The 23440-nt window shown below is 44.8% G+C and overlaps 1 protein-coding gene across 2 annotated transcripts in view; it reads left to right on the plus strand.

Moving 5' to 3' along the window:
• Positions 1-23440, plus strand: part of LOC140465923 (aquaporin-2-like) — a 72100-nt gene that overhangs the window by 2676 nt on the left and 45984 nt on the right. For both annotated transcript variants that reach the window (XR_011955189.1, XM_072561880.1), the window contains exons 2-3: positions 18726-18887; positions 21218-21298. Coding sequence is in view for 1 of the 2 variants with exons in the window: in XM_072561880.1 (XP_072417981.1) it covers positions 18726-18887; positions 21218-21298 (243 nt within the window). In the remaining variant the exon portion in view is untranslated. The remainder of the gene's footprint in view (positions 1-18725; positions 18888-21217; positions 21299-23440) is intronic.

The raw sequence follows: 23440 nt of genomic DNA on the forward strand, positions 1-23440 counted from the left end.
CTTCCCGAAATATGGGGACCAGAACTGCACACAATATTCCAAGTGTGGCCGTTTTGTATAGTTGCAGCATAGTATTGTGGCTCTGGAACTCAATCCCTCTACAAATGAAACCTAACACACTGTTTGCCTTCTTAACAGCACAATCAACATGGGTGGCAATTTTCAGGGATCTATATACATGTACTCCAAGATCTCGCTGCACATCCACACTACCAAGAATCTTTCCATTGACCCAGTACTCTGCCTTCCTGTTATTCTTCCCAAAGCATATCACCTCACATTTAGCTGCATTGATCTCCATTTGCCACCTCTCAGCCCAATCCTGCAGTTTATCCAAGTCCCCTCCTGCAACCTGCAACACTGTTCCATACTGTCCACTACTCCACCGACTTTAGTATCATCTGCAAATTTACTAATCCAGGCTGAATATTTTCCATCAACCACCAATTGCTGCCTTCTTTCAGAAAGCCAGTTTCTAATCCAAACTGCTAAATCACCCTCAATCCTATCCCTCTGCATTTTCTCCAATACCCTACAATGTGGAACTTTATCAAAGGCTTTACTGAAGTCCATGTATACCACGTCAACTGCCCTACCCTCATCTACATGCTTGGTCACCTTCTCAAAACATTCATTGAGGTTTGTGAGACACAACCTGCCTTTGATGAAACCATGTTGACTATCTGAAATCAAATTGTTGCTTGCTAGATGATTATAAATGTAATCTCTTATAATCCTTTCCAAATCCTTTCCTACAACAGAAGTAAGGCTCACTGGTCTATAATGACCTGGGTCATCTCTCCTGCCCTTCTTGAACAAGGGCACAACATTTGCAATCCTCCAGTACTCTGGTACTAAATCTGTAGACAATGATGACTCAAATATCAAAGCCAAAGGCTCTACTATCTCCTCCCTATCTTCCCAGAGAATCCTCGGATAGATGCCATCTGGCCCAGAGGACTTGTCTACTTTCACTCCTTCTAGAATTGATAGCACCTGTTTGTAACGAACCTCGATCGTTTGTAGTCTAATATCTCGTACCTCATTCTTCTCCTCTATAATATTCTCCTTTTCCTGAGTGAAAACTGATGAGAAATATTCGTTTAGCATCTCTCCATTCTCCACAGGGTCCACACTCAACTTCCCACTTCTATCTTTGACTGGCCCTATTCCTACCTTAATCATCCTTTTATTCCTCACATACCTATTATTCTATTTGCTAAAGACTGCTCGTGTCCTCTCTTTGCTCTTCTTAACTCTCTCTTTAAATCTTTCCTATCTGATCTGTAACTCTCCATCGCCTCATCTGAACCATCTTGCCTCATCAACACATTAGCCTCCTTCTTCTGCTTAACAAGAGATGCAATTGCTGTAGTAAACCATGGTTTCCTTATCTTATCGCTTCCTCCCTGCCTGACAGGGACATACCTATCAAGGACACGCAATATCTGTTCCTTAAACCAGCTCCACATTTCCATTGTCTGCATCCCTCACATTTTGCTACTCCATTCTATGCATCCTAATTCTTGCCTAATTGCATTATAATTGCCCTTACCCATCGGTAACGCTTGATCTGTGGCATGTACCTATCTCTTCCCATCGCTAAGCTAAACGTAACTGAATTATGGTCACTCTCTCCAAAGTGCTCACCTACAACTAAATCAAACACCTGGCCTGGTTCATTACCAAGCACCAGATCCAGTATGGCCTCTTGTCGGCTTTTCAACATACTGTGTCAGGAAACCCTCCTGTACACATTGGGCAAAAACTGATCCATCTGACTTACTAAATTATAGCATTTCCAGTTAACGTTAGGGAAGTTGAAGTCCCCCATAATGACCACCCTATTCCTGTCACTCCTACCCAGAATAATTTTGCCAATCCTCTCTTCCACCTCCCTGGAACTCTGCGGAGGCCTATAAAAAACTCCAAGAAGTGTGACCTCTCCTCTCCTGTTTCTAACCTCAGCCCATACTCTCCTCTCCTGTTTCTAACCTCAGTAGATGAGTCCTCATCAAAAGTTCTCTCAGCCACCGTTATACTATCCTTGACTAACAAGGCCACACCTCCCCCTCTTTTACTGCCTTGCCTGTTCTTAATGAAAGATCTATTATCTGGAACCTGAAACATCCATTCCTCATCCTGCTCAATCCATGTCTCTGAAATGGCCACAACATCGAAGTCCCAGGTATCTATCCATGCTGCAAGCTCACCTACCTTATTTCGGATACTTCTGGCATTGAAGTAGACACACTTCAAACCACTTTGCTGTCTGTCAGCACATTCCTGTGACCCTGAAATCCTGTCCCTGTCCTCCCTACTCTCATCCTCCTGTGCTCTGTAACTACACCTCCGGTTCCCATCCCCCTGCTGAGCTAGTTTAAACCCACCTGAATAGCACCAGCAAATTTCCCACCCAGGATATTAGTACCCCTCTGGTTCAAGTGAAGACCGTCCTGTTTGTACAGGTCCCACCTTCCCCAGAATGAGCCCCAATTATCCAAGTACCTGAAACCCTCCCTCCTGCACCAACCTTGCAGCCACGTGTTCAGCTGATATCTCTCTCTATTCCTTGTCCCGCTATCACGTGTCACGGGTAACAAACCAGAGATAACAACTCTGTTTGTTCTAGCTCTCAGCTTCCACCCTAGCTCCCTGAAATCCTGCGTAACATCCCTGTCCCTCTTTCTACCTATGTCGTTGGTGCCTACATGGACAGCGACTTGAGGCTGGTCACCCTCTCCCTTCAGGACCTCAAAGATACGATCCAAGACATCACGGACACTGGCACCGGGGAGGCAACATACCAACCGTGATTCTCGTTCATTCCCAACAAACTTTCTATCTGACCTTCTAACTATTGAGTCCCCAGTTCCAACACTCTCCTCTTTCCCCCCTTCCCTTCTGTGCAACAGGGACATGCTCTGTGCCAGAGACCTGGGTCCCACTGCATACTCCTGGTAAGTCGTCCCCCTCAACATTATCCAAAACAGTATACATGTTTTTCAGGGGAACAACTACAGGGGATACCTCCACTGACTGTTTTAGAACATAGAACATAGAAACGTACAGCACAGAACAAGCCCTTAGGCCTACGATGTTGTGCTGAGACTTAATCCTAATGTAAAATATAGTAACTTAACCTACACACCCCTCAACTCACTAATATCTCAAGTACAAACATTGATATACAATTAAATCTTAAATATATAATAACCAAAATTTAACAAAGAAAAATACCGAGAAAAATAAACAAAACTCAACTAACTACTAATCTAACCTACAACTAACCAGAGTGTATATTTAAGTCTCTTACATTATTCAAATAAGAGAAAGAGAAAAAAAAACAGCGGATAACATAGAAATTGGGTAGTGAGATACATGCTCGGAATGTGTTAACATCAAATGTAACAAAACCCGTATTCGTGCGGGATTCCTCTCCCAAGGGGCCCCGGACCAGCCAGGTTCGCAATCTCAATTAAATAAAAGCCCTTGTTAGGATAGCCGAAATATCTGTATTCATATAATTCAAGAAGGGCTGCCATATTTGATAAAATAATTCGGTCTTTCGGTGCACCATATTTGTAAGGAAGTCAAGGGGAATACATTCCATAATTAATCTGTGCCAATTTGAAAGTCCAGGGGGCCCTCAGCCACCCAGTTCACCAAAATATTTTTCCTTGCACAGAAAGAGAGAATAGAAAATAGTCTCTTCCCGTACATGTCCAGGGAGGATAAGTTTGAAAAGCCCAAAAGGAGAGATACGGGATCCACTTTAATTTCCGTTCCTAAAATTTCTGTCAGGGCACTTGCTACTTTAGTCCAGTATCTACGGATCTTATGACAGGTCCATAGACAATGTACAAGAGTGCCCACCTCTATTTTACATTTGGGACACATTGGAGATGCTCCTGCCTTACATTTTGCCAATCGATCCGGTGCTATATGGGCCCTATGAAGTATCTTCAGCTGGATAGCCTGAGTTCTGTTACAGATGGTGATTCTTCTGGCGTTTTCCCAAATGTCATTCCACGTATCAAAAGAGATTTCTAGTCCCAATTCCTGATCCCATGTTTTAAGCAGATTGTCCATATCTCCCGATACTTCATCATGTAGTAAATGATAAATAGTACTGATGGAGGATATCCCCATTGGTCGTAGTACTCTACATTCTCTATCTGATTTATAAAGACTATCTAATAATGTAGTCTTCTTCTGTATATAGTCTCGAATTTGGAAGTATCGAAAGAGGTCTCCATTAGGTAATCCGAATTTCTGACGCAGCTGTTCAAAAGACATCAGGACCCCATCCTTAAATAGGTCCCCTAGACATGAGATACCCCTGGATCTCCAGAGTTTAAAAGTGGCATCTGTAAACCCCGGTTGGAGTCCCCATGCTCCCACTATCGGCACATAGGGGGATGTTTTATGTGAGTTGCCCTCATTTTTCTTCAGCTTAATGAGGGGCCGTCTATGATTCCAGATAAAGGAACCCAACCAGCCATATAATTTACGTAGAGCCATCCTCGGCAGCATCACCGGAAGCATTCTCATAGGATATAGGAGACGGGGCAGAACATTCATTTTAATTAGTGCTATTCTACCCAGCCAGGAAATTGGAAGGTCTCCCCATCGCTGGAGGTCCTGCCTTATCCTTTCCAGTAAATGCACAAAATTAGCTTTGTATAACTGACCAAATACTGGGGTAATAAAAATGCCTAAATATAAGGGACCAACGAAAGGGAAAAAGGGATCCGTCCACTAAGTGGGGTATCAAAGTAAGGCCACCCATTGACATAGCCTCCAATTTTGAGAAATTAATTTTATAGCCGGAGAATGTGCTAAATGTATTAATAACTTGGATTAAGCGAGGTACGGACATCAGAGGATTATTGAGGAATAGAAGAACATCATCTGCATAAAGGGCAATTTTATGTTTACCTGTACCAATCCTCGGGGCCGTTATATTAGGATCAGCTCGTATAGCTTCTGCTAGTGGTTCAATTATTAGCGTAAATAACAATGGCGAGAGAGGACATCCCTGACGGCAGCCCCTACCCACACAGAAGCTATCCGAACCTAATCCATTAGTAACCACAACTGCTTTGGGATCACTATACAATGTTGAGACCCATTTGGTAAACACCTGTCCAATGCCAAACCTTTCCAATGTGTAAAACAAATATGACCATTCAACCCTATCAAATGCCTTTTCCGCGTCTAATGAAACTACTACTCCTGGTATCTTTCCCTGATGACAGGCTTGAATCATATTCAAAACCCTTCTAATATTATTGGATGATCTACGGCCCTTAATAAACCCTGTCTGATCCTCCTTTATGATATATGGCAGTACCCTTTCTAGTCTCAATGCTAACATTTTAGAAAGGATTTTAAAATCTACATTTAGCAAGGATATTGGTCTGTATGACGTACAATCTTCTGGATCCTTTCCTTTTTTAAGGATAAGAGAGATATTTGCCTCTTTCAGCGAAGGCGGGAGACAGCCCTGACTATATGCATAGTTATACATGTCAATAAGTGGACCAGCCAATATTCCTGTGAATTCTTTATAGAATTCAGCTTGAAAACCACCTGGGCCCGGTGCCTTACCGCTCTGAAGTTGCCTGATTGCATCAAGTATTTCTTGGACTGTTAGAGGAGCATTTAGGACCGATACCTGTTCCGGAGTTAGGCCCGGAAAGGTCAAATTTTTAAAAAATGATTGCATCCTCCTAGTCCTGTCTTCACAATCCTGCCATTTATATAAATCAGAATAAAATTTTCTAAAGATTGCATTAATCTTTTTATGATCATGAGTCAAAATACCCGTACTTTCCTTGATAGACGTGATAGTCTGAGGGGCCTTTCTTTTCTTTGCAAGAAATGCTAAGTATCTGCCCGGTTTGTCGCCAAATTCATATAATCTTTGTTTTGCAAATAATATTTCCCTCTTAGCTGTTTGGGTAAGCGTATTGTTTAGAGCTGTCCTAAGGACCGTAATCCTTTGCAGTTTAATAATAGAAGGTCTATCAGTGTATGCTGTTTCAGCTGCTTTTAAGCGAGCTTCAAGCAGACGCTGTTGTTCTCCCTTTAATTTTTTCTGGGTCGCTGAGTAGGAGATGATCAAACCTCGCGTGTAAGCTTTGATGGTCTCCCACATCATTGATGGGTTGCTAGCCGTACCTAAATTAATTTCTAAAAAAGTTTTAAATTCTTGAGAAAAGTACTTTACAAATTTACTGTCTTTCATTAGGAAGGGGTCCATACGCCAATGCCGAGGGGATGTCCCATTGTTCCTCGCCTTAGTTTCCATATATACAGCAGCGTGGTCGGAAATTGCTATACTACCTATTTGACAGGATGATATGGAATTTTAAAAAATCGAGGGGGCAAAAAACATATCAATTCTGGTATGGCATTTATGTGGATTGGAGTAAAAAGAAAAATCTCTGCCCTGTGGATGAAGACATCTCCATACATCTACTAATCCTAATTCTTTGTTCAGATCCACCAATTGTCTAGATCTGGGAAATACTCCTGCAGTACTCTTGGGAATCCTATCTACTTCCGGATCTATAATACAATTAAAGTCTCCCCCTATAATTGTATGATGGGCACCAAGAGCCATCAATTTGGAGAAGGCTTCCGTTATAAATTTAAAGGGGTGTGCCAGAGGGCAGTACAAATTTAAAATCCCATATTAAAGCCCATTAAGGGCTTTAATCAGAATATATCATCCAGATTCGTCTTTTATCTGATTTAGGATTCTGAAAGGGAAATTCTTCCGAATAAGAATAACAACTCCCCTGCTTTTTGAGCTAAAAGAAGAAAAAAAGGCCTGATCAAATCCACCCTGTCATAATTTCAAGTGTTCTTTATCCAACAGGTGTGTCTCCTGTAGGAGAGCTATATCAACTCTTTCTTTCTTAAAATTTGATAATATTTTCTTCCTTTTGACTGGCAAATTACTCCCCTTGACATTCCAGGTGCACCACATAACCGACTGATCAACCATAATCATCCGGGCAAATCCGAGACTCCTCGGGAGGGGAAACCCTATTCAGAACATCCCGAGCATAGAGCACATAAAATTCACAAAAATAAAGGCTCTCTAATACACTCACAACAGTATAACAAAAAACTATTTCTAAATAATAAAAAAAACGTATTTAAATGGAGATTTTCCCCCTTGTTCCCAGGGGGTGTCACTTCCTTTCCAAAATTCCATCGTATCCTCTCCCAACCAATGCCCCACCCTTGACCCAGGCGCTCCTCAATAGGATGAGGAGAATTCAGATATAATACAAAGCTAGAGTTAACAGTGAGCACCCTACCCCCACCCCCGCCCCCCTCCCCACCCACACGTGGATATATTTGGTAATGTTAATACCATGTATAAACATATATAACTATAAAATTACAACCTCAACAAATTATAATTAAATATAATAATACAAAATAGCAAGGGAAAACAACCCCGCTCCTAGAGACAGAGGTAAAATAGAATAAGGTAACCACCTCCCCCCACCAACATTAACTAAATCCCCCGGCTTTATACACACATACACACACATATATATATATACATACAGACATATACATAGAATAATAAAAAAAAACCCCAAGGGGGGAGAAAACCGTTAAATAGAGAACAAATAAATAAATCCCTCTCCCCACCCCCCAAGATAATATTAAACAGTAAGGTAAGAAAAAAGAAAAAGGGGGGAGGATATAAACTGGAGTGGGGGAAAGGCAAACCAACATCCATTGTCTCTTACAATTTATCGAAGAGAGTCCAAAAATTCCCTAGCCTTTTCTGGCGATCCGAAGTTATACACGGATCCTTCGTGGTTAAAGCGTAGCGTCACTGGGTAGCGTAAGGAGTACTGAATATTTAAGTCCCTTAAACACTTCTTTGCCTCATCAAATGCCTTCCTCTTTCGGACCAGAGCTGGGGAAAAGTCCTGGTATAACATGATCTTGGATCCTTTATAGATCATGGCTTGGGGATCTTTTCCAAGATTTCTAGAGGCTTCTAGGAGTATCTGCCTCTCCCTATAGCTCTACAGCTGGAACAGGACCGGGCAAGGGCGCTGGTTCAAGCCGGGCCCGCGTATTGCGACCCGGTAGGCCCATTCTACCCTTACCTGGCCTGATCCAGCTTCCAGATTTAAAAGCTGTGGCAGCCACTGCTCGAGAAACGCTGTAAACTGGCCTTCCTCTTCCCGTTCGGGAAGGCCCAGCAAACAAATATTTTTTCGAGGACCTCGATTATCGAGGTCATCATTATGATTCTCTAAGGTCCGGACTCGCTGTTCGAGAGTCTGGACCCGATCCACGGCCGATTGTGCTGTAGTTTCAGAGGTCGCGGCCTTTAGCTCCGCCCCTCCGACTCGGCGCTCGATTTCTTTAATGTCTCGGTCGTGCTTTTGCAGCGCGGCCGAGAGTGAGTCCCATCGACTTCGGGATTCTTCAATGAAAGCGTCGATCTTCTCATCCAGTTTGGATATTATTTCCACGAGGCTTGCCACCGTAGGTAAGTCCCCGGGGCGGCTGTGGACGCCTCTGCTGCAGCTGGAGAGGGTGGGGTCGGGGTTCCTGCTTGCTGAGAGCTGCGGGCTCCTTTCCCTTTAGTCATTTTTACTGAAGATTAAATTGTTTAAATTCAACACTAAGCAACTAATTAAATTAAACAGCTATTTTAAATGATGTGGTGGGGGTGGGAGACCCATTTTGCCCAAGTCTTGGGAGGAGCACTGTAGACTCAGACTTGCTGGGTCGCCGCCATCTTGGATACCCCATGTGGGAGGTTATTGAGAAATAAGGGCTTTGGTCAGTAATGTGGATTAAATAATGGTCCGTGGAGTATTAGGGGGCAATTGCAGATGGAATTTGGGGGTGGCACGATGGCAGGGGGTGGCACGGTGGCACAGTGGTTAGTACTGCTGCCTCACAACGCCAGAGACGTGGGTTCAATTCCCACCTCAAGCGACTCTCTGTGTGGAGTTTGCACATTCTCCCCATGTCTGCGTGGGTTTCCTCCGGGTGCTCCGGTTTCCTCCCACAATCCAAAAATGTGCAGGTTAGGTGCATTGGCCATGCTAAATTGCCCCTAGTGTTAGGTGAAGGGGTCTGGGTGGGTTGCACTTCGGCTGGTCGTTGGGCCGAAGGGCTTGTTTCCACACTGTAATCTAATCTAAAGAAAAAGTCTAAAGAATGTGACCTCATCATGAACAGGAGGCTCTTGGGAGATCCAGGAAGGTGGACTCAAACAGGTTACCCTACCCTCTAAATGGGGTGGAGGGGGAGACAACAAGGGAACTCCTGATGAAGAGCTTATGCTCAAAGCGTCAACTCTCCTGCTCCTCGGATGTTGCCTGGCCAGCTGAGCTTTTCCAGCGCCACACTCTCTACAACACTATTAATGTGCTTTTCCAGCACCACTCTTTTAGACTCTGATCTCCAGCATCTGCAGTCCTCACTCTCTCCTAGCATTGTAGAGAGTCAACCGAAACAAAGGGAAGCTGAAAGAACATTGGGCCAGGAATAGCAACAGAAAAAAGCCTAGAAAGGATGGGAGGAAAAACATTCCTCACAGACAGAGCTTGCAAATCACTCACAAAAAAAACTGAGTTGGAGCCTGACCAATGGAAGTCAACTGCACAACAGCTTCACAACATGGTTACGACCCCAAGACAGTGAATGGAGTCAATTATTGTTTCTTTCTTTGCGAACAGAGATACCAGTTGTAAGGCAACTGCAGTCATCATGCCTCCAATGATTACATTTTGTGATCTACCTTCAACATGCATTTCTTCATGAGGTCAATAATCACTAAGGCTGGATTTATCATTAAAACCCCCACTAGGTGGAGCATTGAGTGAACATGGGCAGCAACACAGCCTGTTCTACCTCACTGCAACAGCTGCTTGTAGCATTCATGACGCTGTCCATGTATTCACAAGAGAAGGTGGAGGGGGGAGTTGTGAAGGGATATATCCCTGACTGGAGATGTGCAACCAATGGTGTACCACAAGGAGCAGCACTGGGATTCGTATTGTTTGTAATATATGGTTGAAAATGTTCATAAGTCCAATTCAAAAGTTTACAGGTGACATGAAACTTGGTGGAGTTATGGATAATGAGGAAGGTTATCAAAGGATGCAACAGGATGTCGATCAGTTGGAAAGTTGGGCAGATTGAGTTTAATCCAGACAATTGAGCGAGGTGTTGAACTTTGGGAGATTAAATGCAAGAGGAAAGTATACAGTAAATGGCAGGGCCCTTAGGAGTATTGATATACAAAGGGATCTTAGGGTGTAACTCCATAGCTCCCTGAAAGGGGCAACACCAATGAATAAGGTGATAAAGAAGGTAAACAGCAAGTTTATCTTCACTGCTTGGAGCATTGAGTATAAAAGTTGGCAAGTCATGTGGCAGCTGCAAAAACTACTTAGATTGCACTTGGAGTATTGTGTGCAGTTCTGGTCACCAGACTATAGGTAAGATGTGTAGGCTTTGGACAGGATGTAGAAGAGCTGTACCAGGATGTTGCCTGAATTGGAGTGCACTTGCTATAAGGAGAGGTTGAACAAAGAAGGATTGTTTTCACTGGAGCACTGGAAGCTGAGGGGCGACTGGGTAGGGTGGGTACTTTCTTTCTTCTTCCCAGGGTGGAAATGTCAAATATTAGGGGGCAGAGGTTTAGAGAGAGAGGGGAAAAGTTTAAAGAAGGCTCACAAGACAATTCTTTACTCAGAGGGTGTGCTGCCAGTACAGGTGCGAGAAGCAGGTACAATAACAATTTTCAACAGATATTTTGGACAGACACATGAACAGGCAGAGAATAGAGGGATATGGATCATGTGCAGGCAGAGGGATTTAGTTTAGAATGCTGTAATGGTCAGCACAGACATGGTGGGCCTAAGGGTCTGTTCCTGTGCTGGACTGTTCTATGTTCCATGAGACAAGCTCATGAGCATCAGTACCTCACCGCGAATGTGAGCGGACACTTCGCCTCCCACTTTCCCTCTTCATTCAGCTTCCGGATCCTATTAGCTGCTTGATTCAGCGATTCTCAGAAAGACCCGCAACCTCAAAAACAATCACCTGCTCTTCTGAGAATATGAATGGCAAAGAAATACGAAACCAGAGATCCAATCCAATGCTGAGAATGTGCTTACAGAATAATGAATAAGCAAATAAAGAGATTATCTTTTCATTATTCGTTCATAGAATGTGGGCATCATTCTTAATTGCCCTGGCAAAGATACCAGTGGGATGACTTCTTGAACCACTGGCACCCACAATACAGTTAGGGAGGGAGTTTCATGATTTTGATCTGGCGACAAAGAAGGAAGGACAGTGTATTTCCAAGTCAGGATGGTGATTGGTTCAGAGGTGAGCTTGCAGCTGGTGGCGATCCCATGTATTTGTTCCCTTGGCCTTTGTAGACCAGCAGGAGGCTGGGGGAACACAGCAAGGCAGGCAGCATCAGGAGGGACAGGCAGGAGGCTGGGGGAACACAGCAAGGCAGGCAGCATCAGGAGAGACATGCAGGAGGCTGGGGAACACAGCAAGGCAGGCAGCATCAGGAGGGACAGGCAGGAGGCTGGGGGAACACAGCAAGGCAGGCAGCATCAGGAGGGACAGGCAGGAAGCTGGAGGAACACAGCAAGGCAGGCAGCATCAGGAGGGACAGGCAGGAGGCTGGGGGAACACAGCAAGGCAGGCAGCATCAGGAGAGACAGGCAGGAGGCTGGGAGAACACAGCAAGCCAGGCAGCATCAGGAGGGACAGGCAGGAGGCTGGGGGAACACAACATACCCTTCTCAGGAGGTGGAGAAGGGTTATACCCAAACAATTGACTTCACTATGTCCGATGCTCCTGACTTGCTGTGTTCTTCCAGCCTTCTGCTTGTCTACCTTGGAATCCAGTATCTGCAGTTTTGTTGTCCCTTGTCCTTCATGCTCGTATAGGTCATATATTTGAAAGATGCCAGGGAAAGATCCTTGGTGAAATACTGCAGTGCACCTTTGTCACTGGTCAATGCTGCTGTCTGTCTGCATCAGTGGAGAGAGTGATTGTTAATGCGAGTGAGGAAATGTTGCTAATCAAGTAAGCCTCTGACCTGGATGGTATTGAGCTTCTTGTCTGTTATAAAGTCATAGCTCATAGAGTTCTACAGTATAGAAAAGGCCCTTTGGCTTATCGAGACTGCACTGGTCAAAAACAATCTCCTAACTATTCTAATTCCACCTTCAGCACTTGACCGATAGGCACGTATGCCTTGACATTAGAAGTCCACATCTAAATACTTAGAGTCATAGAGATATACATTATGGAAACTGACCCTTTGGTCCAACCCGTCCATGCCAACCAGATATCCCAACTCAATCTAGTCCCACCTGCCAGCACCCAGCCTATATCCCTCAAAATCCTTCCTATTCATATACCCATCCAAATGCCTCTTAAATATTGCAATTGTACCAGCCTCCACCACTTCCTCTGCCAGCTCATTCCATACACGTACCACTCTCTGTATGAAAAAATTGTCCCTTAGGCTCTTTTATATCTTTCTCCTCTCACACTAAACCTATGTCTTCTTGTTCTGGTCTTCCCAACCCCAGGGAAAAGATTTTGTCTATTTATCCTATCCATGCCCCTCATGATTTGGTAAACCTCTATAAGGTCACCCTCCAGCTTCCAATGCTCCAGGGAAAACAGCCCCATCCTGTTCAGCCTCTTCCTATAGCACAAATCCTCCAACCCTGGCAACATCCTTGTAAATCTTTTCTGAACCCTTTCAAGTTTCACAATATCTTTCCAATAGGAAGGAAACTAGAATTGCACGCAATATTCCAACAGTGGCCTAACCAATGTCCTGTACAGCTGCAACATGACCTCCCAACTCTTGTACGCAATATTCTGACCAATAAAGGAAACCATACCAAATGCCTTCTTCACTATCCTATCTACCTGTGACTCCACTTTCAAGGAGCTATGAACCTGCACTCCAAGGTGTCTTTGTTCAGCGATACTCTCTAGGACCTTACCATTAAGTGTATAAGTCCTGCTAAGATTTGCTTTCCCAAAATGCAGCACCTCGCATTTATCTAAATTAAACTCCATCTGCCACTTCTTAGCCCATTGGCCCATCTGATCAAAATCCTGTTGTAATCTGAGGTAACCCTCTTCACTGTCCACTACACCTCCAATTTTGGTGTCATCTGCAAACTTACTAATTATACCTCTTATGCTCACATCCAAATTATTTATATAAATGACAAAAAGTAGTGGACCCAACACCAATCCTTGTGGCACTCCACTGGTCACAGGCCTCCAGTCTGAAAAAAACCCTCTACAACCACCCTCTGTCTTCTACCTTTGAGCCAGTTCTGCATCCCAATGGCTAGTTCCCCCTGTATTCCATGAGATCTAACCTTGCTAACCAGTCTCCCACAGGGAACTTTGTTGAACACCTTACTGAAGTCCATATAGATCACATCTACCGCTCTGTTACTTCCTCAAAAAACTCAGTCAAGTTTGTGAGATGTGATTTCCCACGCACAAAGCCATTTGACTATCCCTAATCAGTCCTTGCCTTTCCAAATACATGTACATCCTGTCCCTCAGGATTCCCTCCAACAACGTGCCCACCACTGAGGTCAGGCTCACTGGTCTATAGTCCCCTGGCTTGTCCTTACCACCTCTCTTACCTGGGTTTCTGGTTCTACCATCCTTACAGGCTGTGAATTGCAGATTTCTGCAGTTGATTATTAATGTGCTGGAATTTGAAGCTAGAAAAAAACTAGAATATCTGATTATTTAATTTCCTTTAAGGAAGGAACTCTACCATCTAACCAGTCTGGCCTACATTTAACTACAGGCCCTTGTGATTGACTCTTAACTACCTCCTGATGTGGCCCAGCATCTCTGCCAATTGTAACAAACCTCTGACTGCTATTACCTCAGGCAACTAGGGACAATAAATGCAAGTGACCCACATAGATGCATCCAGTTCAGAAGAGGTCTTTCAGCATAACAAGCACCCAATATCTATCTTCACTTATGGTGGCATAGTGGCTCAGTGTTTAGCACTGCTGCCTCACAGCACCAGGGACCTGCCTTCAATTCCAGCCAAAGACTGTGTGGAGTTTACACATTCTCCCTCTGTCTGCGTGGGTTTCCTCTGGGTGCTCTGGTTTCCTCCCACAGTCCAAAGATTTGTAATTTAGGGGGATTGGCTATGCTAAATTGTCCATAGTCTAGATTAGAGTGGTACTGGAAAAGCACAGCAGTTCAGGGAGCATCCGAGGAGCAGTAAAATCGACATTTTGGGCAAAAGCCCTTCATCAGGCTTTTGCCCGAAACATCGATTTTCCTGCTCCTTGGATGCTCCTTGAACTGCTCTGCTTTTCCAGCACCATTCTCATCTAGACTCTGGTTTCCAGTATCTGCAGTCATTGCTTTTACCTAACTTGTCCATAGTGTCTAGGGCTAGTCATGGGAAATGCAGGGTTACAGGCATAAGGTAGGGGAATGAGTCTGAGTGGGATGCTCTTTCAAGGGTTGGTGTGGGCCAGTTGGCCAAATGGCCTGTTTCCACACCATATGGATTTTATGTTCTACACTAATTCCACTTTCCACTTGGCCAATAAGTTGTAATATTATTGGCATTCCAAGTGCTTATCCACATATCTTTAAAGTTTATGAGGCAGAAGTTGAAGCCTCCATTACACACATGAAGACTGAAAACAATGCAGCAGAGACCTTCAAACTTGAAGGAGAACGGCTTAACCATCATCTCTGAAATAACTCTATCACCAAGACTCCTTTGTTCACATGTTGAGAGTCCTGGACACTGATGCAGCTTCCTCAGATCCAGCTGTCAGAGTGAACAGGATATACTGGATTAGTGGTGCTGGAAGAGCACAGCAGTTCAGGCAGCATCCAACGAGCAGCGAAATCCTGCTCGTTGGATGCTGCCTGAACTGCTGTGCTCTTCCAGCACCACTAATCCAGTATTTGCTTTCCAGCATCTGCTGTCATTGTTTTTACCACCAGACTGAACAGGATGTCTGACATTCCTGTTCTTTTTTTTTACAAGGTAATCCTCTGTTAATTTTTTTTTTTCAAAAATCTCCTGTTTATCTTTTTTTTTTCTCGTGGCCAGTCACAACTCCAGGGTGTCGGTGGACACCACATGCTCCTTCTCCAAAGACACCCGGGCTGACATTCCTGATCTTTTTTTTTCCCCACACTACCGCCTAAGTGCGGTAGTGCTTATTCTTTCCCCAGCACCCACGGTGTGTGTGTGTGCAGGTGTGAGACACAGTGAAAGACACAAAGTGTACGAATCTTTATTCAATTTCCACCACCAGGAAGATATGAAAAACACCCAAGTGGCCAGTGACAAGCACTGCCCTTCAAACCACAGGGCAATGCTGTGTGAGCAAAACAGTGAAGGGGAGGGTAGGGACTAAATCAAAATAGAGTTGGAGGGAGAAATGACGCACTCCACTCCCTGCGGCGCCCACCTCTCCCTGAACGACTCCAGGGTGTCGGTGGACACCGCGTGCTCCTTCTCCAAGGACACCCGGGCTGACATTCCTGTTCTTTTCTTTTTTGCAGGCAGTCGGCCCTAACGACCCCCTCCACGGCCCGCTGCCTGGACCTGTTGATGGCCAGTTTGGCCAGGCCCAGGAGCAGACCCACGAGGAGGTCTTCAGATCTGAGACTCCTGTATTTTTTTTTTTATAGGGTGTTGGTGGACGACAGTCCTGTTCTTTTTTTTTGCACGTGTGCGCACACACACAGAGTCACAGTCCTACACTGATCTGATATCTCCACACAATGGGGGAAAACACCTGAGTGGCCAGTGACAAACACTGCCCTTCAAACCACAGGGCAATGCTGTGTGATCAAAACAGTGAAATCCCCTGTTAAATTTTTTTTTCTCTTTTTTTTTGTTTTTTTTTCATCCCCCACACTACTGCCTAACCGCGGTAGTGCTTATTTTTTCCCCAGCACCCATGGTGTGTGTGTGTGTGCAGGTGTGAGACACAGTGAAAGACACAAAGTGCACAAATCTTTATTCAATTTCCACCACCAGGAAGATATGAAAAACACCCGAGTGGCCAGTGACAAGCACTGCCCTTCAAACCACAGGGCAATGCTGTGTGAGCAAAACAGTGAAGGGGAGGGTAGGGACTAAATCAAAATAGAGTTGGAGGGAGAAATGACGCACTCCACTCCCTGCGGCGCCCACCTCTCCCTGAACGACTCCAGGGTGTCGGTGGACACCGCGTGCTCCTTCTCCAAGGACACCCGGGCTGACATTCCTGTTCTTTTTTTTTTTTATTTTATTAACCAAATTACAAAACACAGTTTACAAAAAACAGTTACATTTACAGCTGTTTACAACAGCAATTTTACAAGGGAGAGGAGCAGCAAAGCTAGGCACCAAACCCTACCATTCAAACAGTTTATAGGGAGAGGAGGACAAACCCCAAATCCCAGTTCTACATATAAAGGTCAGCGACAATGACATTTGTACATAAAAGCCAACCCAGTTACATAAACAGTGTACAATACAGACCCAGCAAGTCCCCGTCCCTCCCACCTTCCGGCCACTCTAAGACAGCCCGCCCTATGTACCTTCCGGCTCTCGGACCACCCCATGCCCCTTCCAGTTCTCGGTCTGCCCTGACACCTTTCGACCGCCTCTAGGGCAGCCCTCCCCGGTACCCGCCCGGGGTGACAGCGGTCAGGACGGCCTACCCACCTTCCGGCTTCACTAACCACCCTCAGCACCTTTCGACCACCTCTGGGGCAGCCCGCCCCGGTACCTGCCCGGGGTGACAGCGCTGAGGACGGCTACCTGCCTTCTGGCTCTGTCTGCCCCTACGTACCATTGGGCTCTCACCCACCCCGATGCGCCGTCCGGCCAGTGGGCTATCCTGGCACACCTTCCGGCCACCTCTAGGACAGCCCGTCCCCTTCCCTGGGACGACAGCGTGCAGGGTAGCCCACAAGCCTTCCGGATCTCAGTCTGCCCCTACGCGCCTTCTGGCTCTCGGCTGGTCTGACACACCTTTCGACCACCTCTAGGACAACATTCCTGTTCTTATCTGACTGCCGGGCCTCCCTGACTGGACCAGATTAACAGCCCCAATCAGGGAAATGATATTCTATGATATCCACCTGGCTGACCTTGTTACAATCACCACTCCCCTCCCACTCTGAATCTGAGGAGGTAGGCCGGTTCTTTTTTTTTGTTCCTCTGGGATGTTTTAGCACCCCGTCAGGTTCTTCCAACTCTGCCTCTGGTATGGGCTGTGTGTAATACACAGTAGCTCCTATCTTGTGCCTGGAGTGTCTCAGAAGAAATTCAGTCTCTTCTTCAGGCACCAGAGACGCTGAGGCAGACACCTGCTGTGTCCATCTCAGATTCAAAGTTATCTTCAACACTTGATGGAAACAGAGAGCCCATGTGTTCTGGAACAGTCAGAGAAGCTATTGAGAAGCCAACACATTTTGTTCCCGCACTGTTTGCGAGTTTGCAGCTTTCATATGGTCCATATGCTTGTTCAGGACTGTCACACCGATGGAGCTTTATACATCACATGCAGGGTTCTTCCCATGGTTCCTACACCAAACTTGAAGTAAATGGCCTCAGCCCCACCATGGGACTGGTTCCATCCTCACACAGGATTGTCATTTTGCAGTCTTCCCTCAACCCACACCAAATTGCTTAATGTTTGCAGAATTTTCCATCCCCCTTCAACCTAGGATTTCTTGCTTCCAGGATTACCAGTCCACTCCTCCCCCAGAATACATTACTTTAGTCTTAATGCCATTTCAGCACCAATTGTGATCAGTCACAGTGATTGGTGAGCTATGTGTGAGCACTGCCCACTGAAATCTTTGTGAATTTCAGGCCTGCCAATGGCTGTTATCAGCATTTGTACATTGTTCACTCATCCTATCTGATATCTGGTCATTTACACAATGGTTATCAGAGAAATTCTGGAATGGAATGGTATCAATATTGAAAATGGATGATGTGAAGAGGTCAAATTGGGGTGAATAGGCCGTAGAAGATTAAATAGTATTTTCATTGACAATAATAATCCCAAGTCCCAACCTACAACACAGTCAGCACTGTTTCTCTGCTTGGCATTCCAAGATGACAAATTTCAATTAATTATTCAGTCCTGGGATGTAAGCATGATTTACAAGTTCTGAATTAATTGTCCATCTCTACCTGCCATTGAAGTGAGCAGCTTTCTTGAAGCATTGCAGTCCATAATGAGTTGGGACACTCACCATGCTGTATAGGAGGGAACACCAGGATTTTGACCCAGCAACAGAGAAAGAACAATGATGTATTTCCAGGTCAAGAATTCGAGTGGGTTGGAGGGGGAACCTGAAGGTGATGGTGCACCCACATATCTGTTACTCTTGTTCTTCTGGATCATGAGCTGACTCATGGGTTTGAAAGATACTGTTGAAGGGGACTTGGTGAATTGCTGCAGTGCATCTTATAGATTTTATACACCGCTTGTCATGATGCTAAAGGTTTATTGTTCATCCAGAGCGTAATGCAGCATAAAATCTACTAGTGTTATAAGCTAAAAATTGTTTGAAAACTTCTGAAGCCATGAAAATTGTTGTTTAAATCTCTATGTTTTTCTAACTGCTGTCATTTACTCTCCAGCCTTCCACAGGAGTAACTCAGATCCAGGCCCTGGGAGTAGAAATCATTGTCACCTTCCAGCTTGTCATGTGTGTATTAACCATATCACACCAGGAAAACAACTTTGAAGGGTCTGCACACGTGGCCCTTGGAGCATCTGTGACCCTTGGACATTTAGTGGCAGTAAGAATTATATATATTCTGTTTTTAATCTTGACGGAGTCACAGTTGATTTTTGTGAATGGAATGTTTAGTTTCTCAATTCCACCAGCACGGTACAACAAACCCTTGGCACGATGCAGCCAGGCCAGAGAACAGACTGCGGAGAATATGACCCTGGGCAGCTCCAATGTGGGTGGAACACAGCAATGGGTGTTACACACACCCCACAAAAACAGAAATTGCTGGACAAATTGCTATTACATGATTAAACTCTCCGAAGCATGGGAAATTAAAAGGGGAACGTTTGTTCCTTTGAACTTGTGACAGTCATAAAAATGAGTGTTTTATATCTGAATGTTTTATTAATTTGAAATGTGGGTTTCTGTCTGTACTACCCTCAGGCAGTAAGTTCCAGGTGCCCAACATCTGCTGGGACAAATGTCCTCTCTAACTTTCCTCTAATTGTTCTACTTTCTTCCCTGGTTAGTGACCTTGTGAAGGGAAGTAACTTCTTCCTGTCCATTGTATCCATCAGAATTATGTCACTTCTATTAAATCTCCCGTCAGCCTGCTGTATACCAAAGAAAATATTCCTAACCGAACACTCTTTCGTCATTGCTGAAATTCTCTATTCTTGGCACCATCCTAGCAAGCCTTCTCTATACTCTCTCCATTCTGATCACATACTTCATATGACATGGTGAACCGAACAAAGCACTCCAACTGCAATCTGACACATCTTTTATATAATTCCAGTCCAACTTGCATCCCGTGTGCCTTCCTGTCATCTTACTGACCCGTCCTGCTAACCTCAGGGATTTGTGGACCAGCACATGAGAATTTCCTGCTCCTCACACTTCATTGAATCCCTATAGTGTGGAAACAGGCCATTTACCCCAACAAATCCACATCCCACCCAGACCCATTCCCCTACCCTATTACTCTACATTTATCCCTGACTAATGCACCAAACCTACACACCCTGAACACTCTGGGCAGTTTAGCACGGCCAATTCACCAAACCTGCACAACCTGGACTGTGGGAGGAAATGGGAGCACCCGGAAGAAACCCACACAGACATGGGGAGAATGTGCAAACTCCACATAGACAGTCGCCCGAGGCTGGAATTGAACCTGGGTCCCTGGCGCTGTGAGGCAGCAATGCTAGCCACTGAGTCACTGTGCCATTCGTTAGAGTCCCTTCTCAGAATTTGACCATTTATTGGGAATTTCTTTGTCTTGACTTTCCTTCCCAAATGCATTGCCTCATAATTCTCTGGATTGGATTCTATCTGGTGATTTTCTACTCACCTAATTACGCCACGAATATTTTGGAGAAGTATTTCCCAAATTATCCTGGATACCACCTGGTACACGGAAATATAAACACAGGGAAAGGTTTGAAAATTTGAGGCCATTTCCATAGTTATGGAGGAATGGGAATTTGAGCAATAGATATGTAATGACAGATAGAAGCAGACGGCTCCAGTATTTGTGGCCTAAGAGCACAGAGCTCCAAGGATAGGCTAAGATTTAGGGTAAAGGACATGAGAAACTTTATCACAAGGAGTCACAGGCAAAGAATATAGACTTAGAGGAAGCTGAAGACATTGATGTCATCCTGTCTCTGCTGTTCTTAAACCCCTCCCGCAGCCAACGCTGCCCAGAGCCCCATCCCAGATTAGCACTGCTCAGCCACTGTACCACCCCCTGATAACCTCAGGCATAGTTCTTCCCCACCACCAGAAAAGCCGCATCAAGATACAATCCCTTCCCTGCCAGGCACAACCCTACTCAGAAACAAAAACAGAAGTTGCTGTAGAAGCTCAGCACGTCTGGCAGCACCTGGAGAGTGAAATCTGAGTTTGTTAACCTCAGTCCAGTGACCCTTCCTTAGCCCTACTCAGGCGCTGGCCCTTAGACATCACCTGTCCTTGCAGGACAGCTCTGTCCAGGAACAACTGTGCACCTGACAAATCTCTCATCAGCATTCTTCGCTTTAAATAATTCATCTTGTGTTATTCCAGGCTTCCCCAGAGTTAAGGCTCATCATTCAATTTGCTGCCTGAAGAGTGATTTTTATACGTCTGCCTTTGAATCTCATGATCCTAGTTATGAAAACTCTGTTGGAAATGCCTGAGTCGTTCGAATGCACAAATTTTTCATTTATCCAAGGCTCCAGTTTCTGCTCCATTAATTGCAGCAACCTTTTAAAACACAGGATTTCAGCTCCTTTAGCACAAGAATGCAATCTGGATCTGGTATAGTACAGATTTCTCTTAAAACGTCTCTGTGTTCTGGCCTGTCAAAGGTCTGGTAGTCCCTCACTCTGTGTTGTACACTGTTTGCAGATTGGATTTACTGGGTGCAGCATGAATCCTGCCCGATCCTTGGGGCCAGCTGTCATTACAACAAACTTCAGCCAACATTGGGTAAGTGAAGTGTCTTCAGCCTCAGCCCAGCCCAATCCTTCCTTCATTAAGATGTGAATTAAACATGACGGTGGAAACTGCACTGTTTGACAGATCAGCACAATTGGTGAAAACATTACTGTCCATTAGTTCCACCTCATAGTCTTATAGGTGTTCACATCATAAAGGCCATTCAGTGTCTGCACCAATCAATAAAGATCTGACTAACTAATCCCTTTTTCCAGTTTTTGGCCCATATCCCAAAACACAGTGGGTACCAGACTGCCATCACTCTCTGAGTGAAATAATTTCTTCTCTACTCTCCTCTTAGCCTTCTGCCTGTTACCTTAAATCCACATCCTCTGGATATTAACCACTCTACTAATGGAAAAAATATCTTTCTATCGACCATGTTAATTACTCACATAATTGTATACACCTCTATCAACTCTTGTTGCTCCAATGAAAACAACCTCATCCTATTCAATCTTCTCGATAACTCAGACTCTCCATTCCACACAGCATGCTGATAAATATTCTCTGCATCCTCAACTGCAACCAATCCGTGTTATAATGTGGTAACCAGAATCGCACACAATACCTCAGTTGTGGCCTAACCAGGTCTAAAATAGTATTCTTCTTATAGGCATAGAGTATGTAAACAGACCCTACAGTTCAACGCATCTGCAGCAATCAGAAATCCGAAATTAATAGAACATAGAACATAGAAGAATACAGCGCAGTACAGGCCCTTTGGCCCTCGATGTTGCACCGATCCAAGCCCATCTAACCTACACTAGCCCACTATCCTCCATATGCCTATCCAATGCCTGTTTAAATGACCATAAAGAGGGAGAGTCCACCACTGCTACTGGCAGGGCATTCCATGAACTGACGACTCGCTGAGTAAAGAACCTACCCCTAAAATCTGTCCTATACCTACCATCCCTTAATTTAAAGCTATGCCCCCTTGTAATAGCTGACTCCATACGTGGAAAAAGGTTCTCACGGTCAACCCTATCTAAACCCGTAATCATCTTGTACACCTCTATCAAGTCACCCCTAACCCTTCTTTTCTCCAATGAAAACAACCCCAAGTGCCTCAGCTTTTCCTCATACGATCTTCCTACTGTACCAGGCAACATCCTGGTAAACCTCCTCTGCACCCGTTCCAGTGCCTCCACATCCTTCCTATAGTATGGCGACCAAAACTGCACACAATACTCCAGATGCGGCCGCACCAGAGTCTTATACAACTGCAACATGACCTCAGGACTCCGGAACTCAATTCCTCTACCAATAAAAGCCAGTACGCCATATGCCTTCTTCACCGCACTATTTACCTGGGTGGCAACTTTCAAAGATCTGTGTACATGGACACCAAGATCCCTCTGCTCATCCACACTACCAAGAATCCGACCATTAGCCCAGTACCCCATCTTTTTGTTACTCATACCAAAGTGAATCACCTCACACTTAGCTACATTGAACTCCATTTGCCACCTTTCTGCCCAGCTCTGCAGCTTATCTATATCCCGCTGTAACCTGACACATCCTTCCTCACTGTCAACAACTCCTCCGACTTTTGTATCATCTGCAAACTTGCTCACCCAACCTTCTAACCCCTCCTCCAGGTCATTTATAAAAATGACAAACAGCAATGGTCCCAAAACAGATCCTTGTGGAACACTGCTAGAGTAACTGCACTCCAAGATGAACCTTTACCATCAACTACTACCCTCTGTCTTCTTCCAGCCAGCCAATTCCTAATCCAAACCTCCAACTCACCCTCAATGCCATACCTCCGTATTTTTTGCAGTAGCTTACTATCAAATGCCTTACTAAAATACACCACATCTACCGCTTTCCCCTCGTCCACCTCCTTAGTTACCTTCTCAAAGAATTCAATAAGGTTTGTGAGGCACAACCTGCCCTTCACAAAACCATGCTGACTATCCTTGATCACATTATTCCTATCCAGATGTTCATAAATCAATTCTCTCTAAGACTTTGCCCACAACAGAAGTGAGACTCACCGGCCTATAGTTACTAGGGTTATCCCTACTCCCCTTCTTGAACAAATCTTAATCTTGTCCTATTTGTCACCATTTGACCCATATACCTCTAAACCTTTCCTGTTCATATGCCAATATAGATGCCTTT

The sequence above is a fragment of the Chiloscyllium punctatum genome, chromosome 42 (assembly GCF_047496795.1).
Source record: "Chiloscyllium punctatum isolate Juve2018m chromosome 42, sChiPun1.3, whole genome shotgun sequence".
NCBI lineage: Eukaryota > Metazoa > Chordata > Chondrichthyes > Orectolobiformes > Hemiscylliidae > Chiloscyllium > Chiloscyllium punctatum.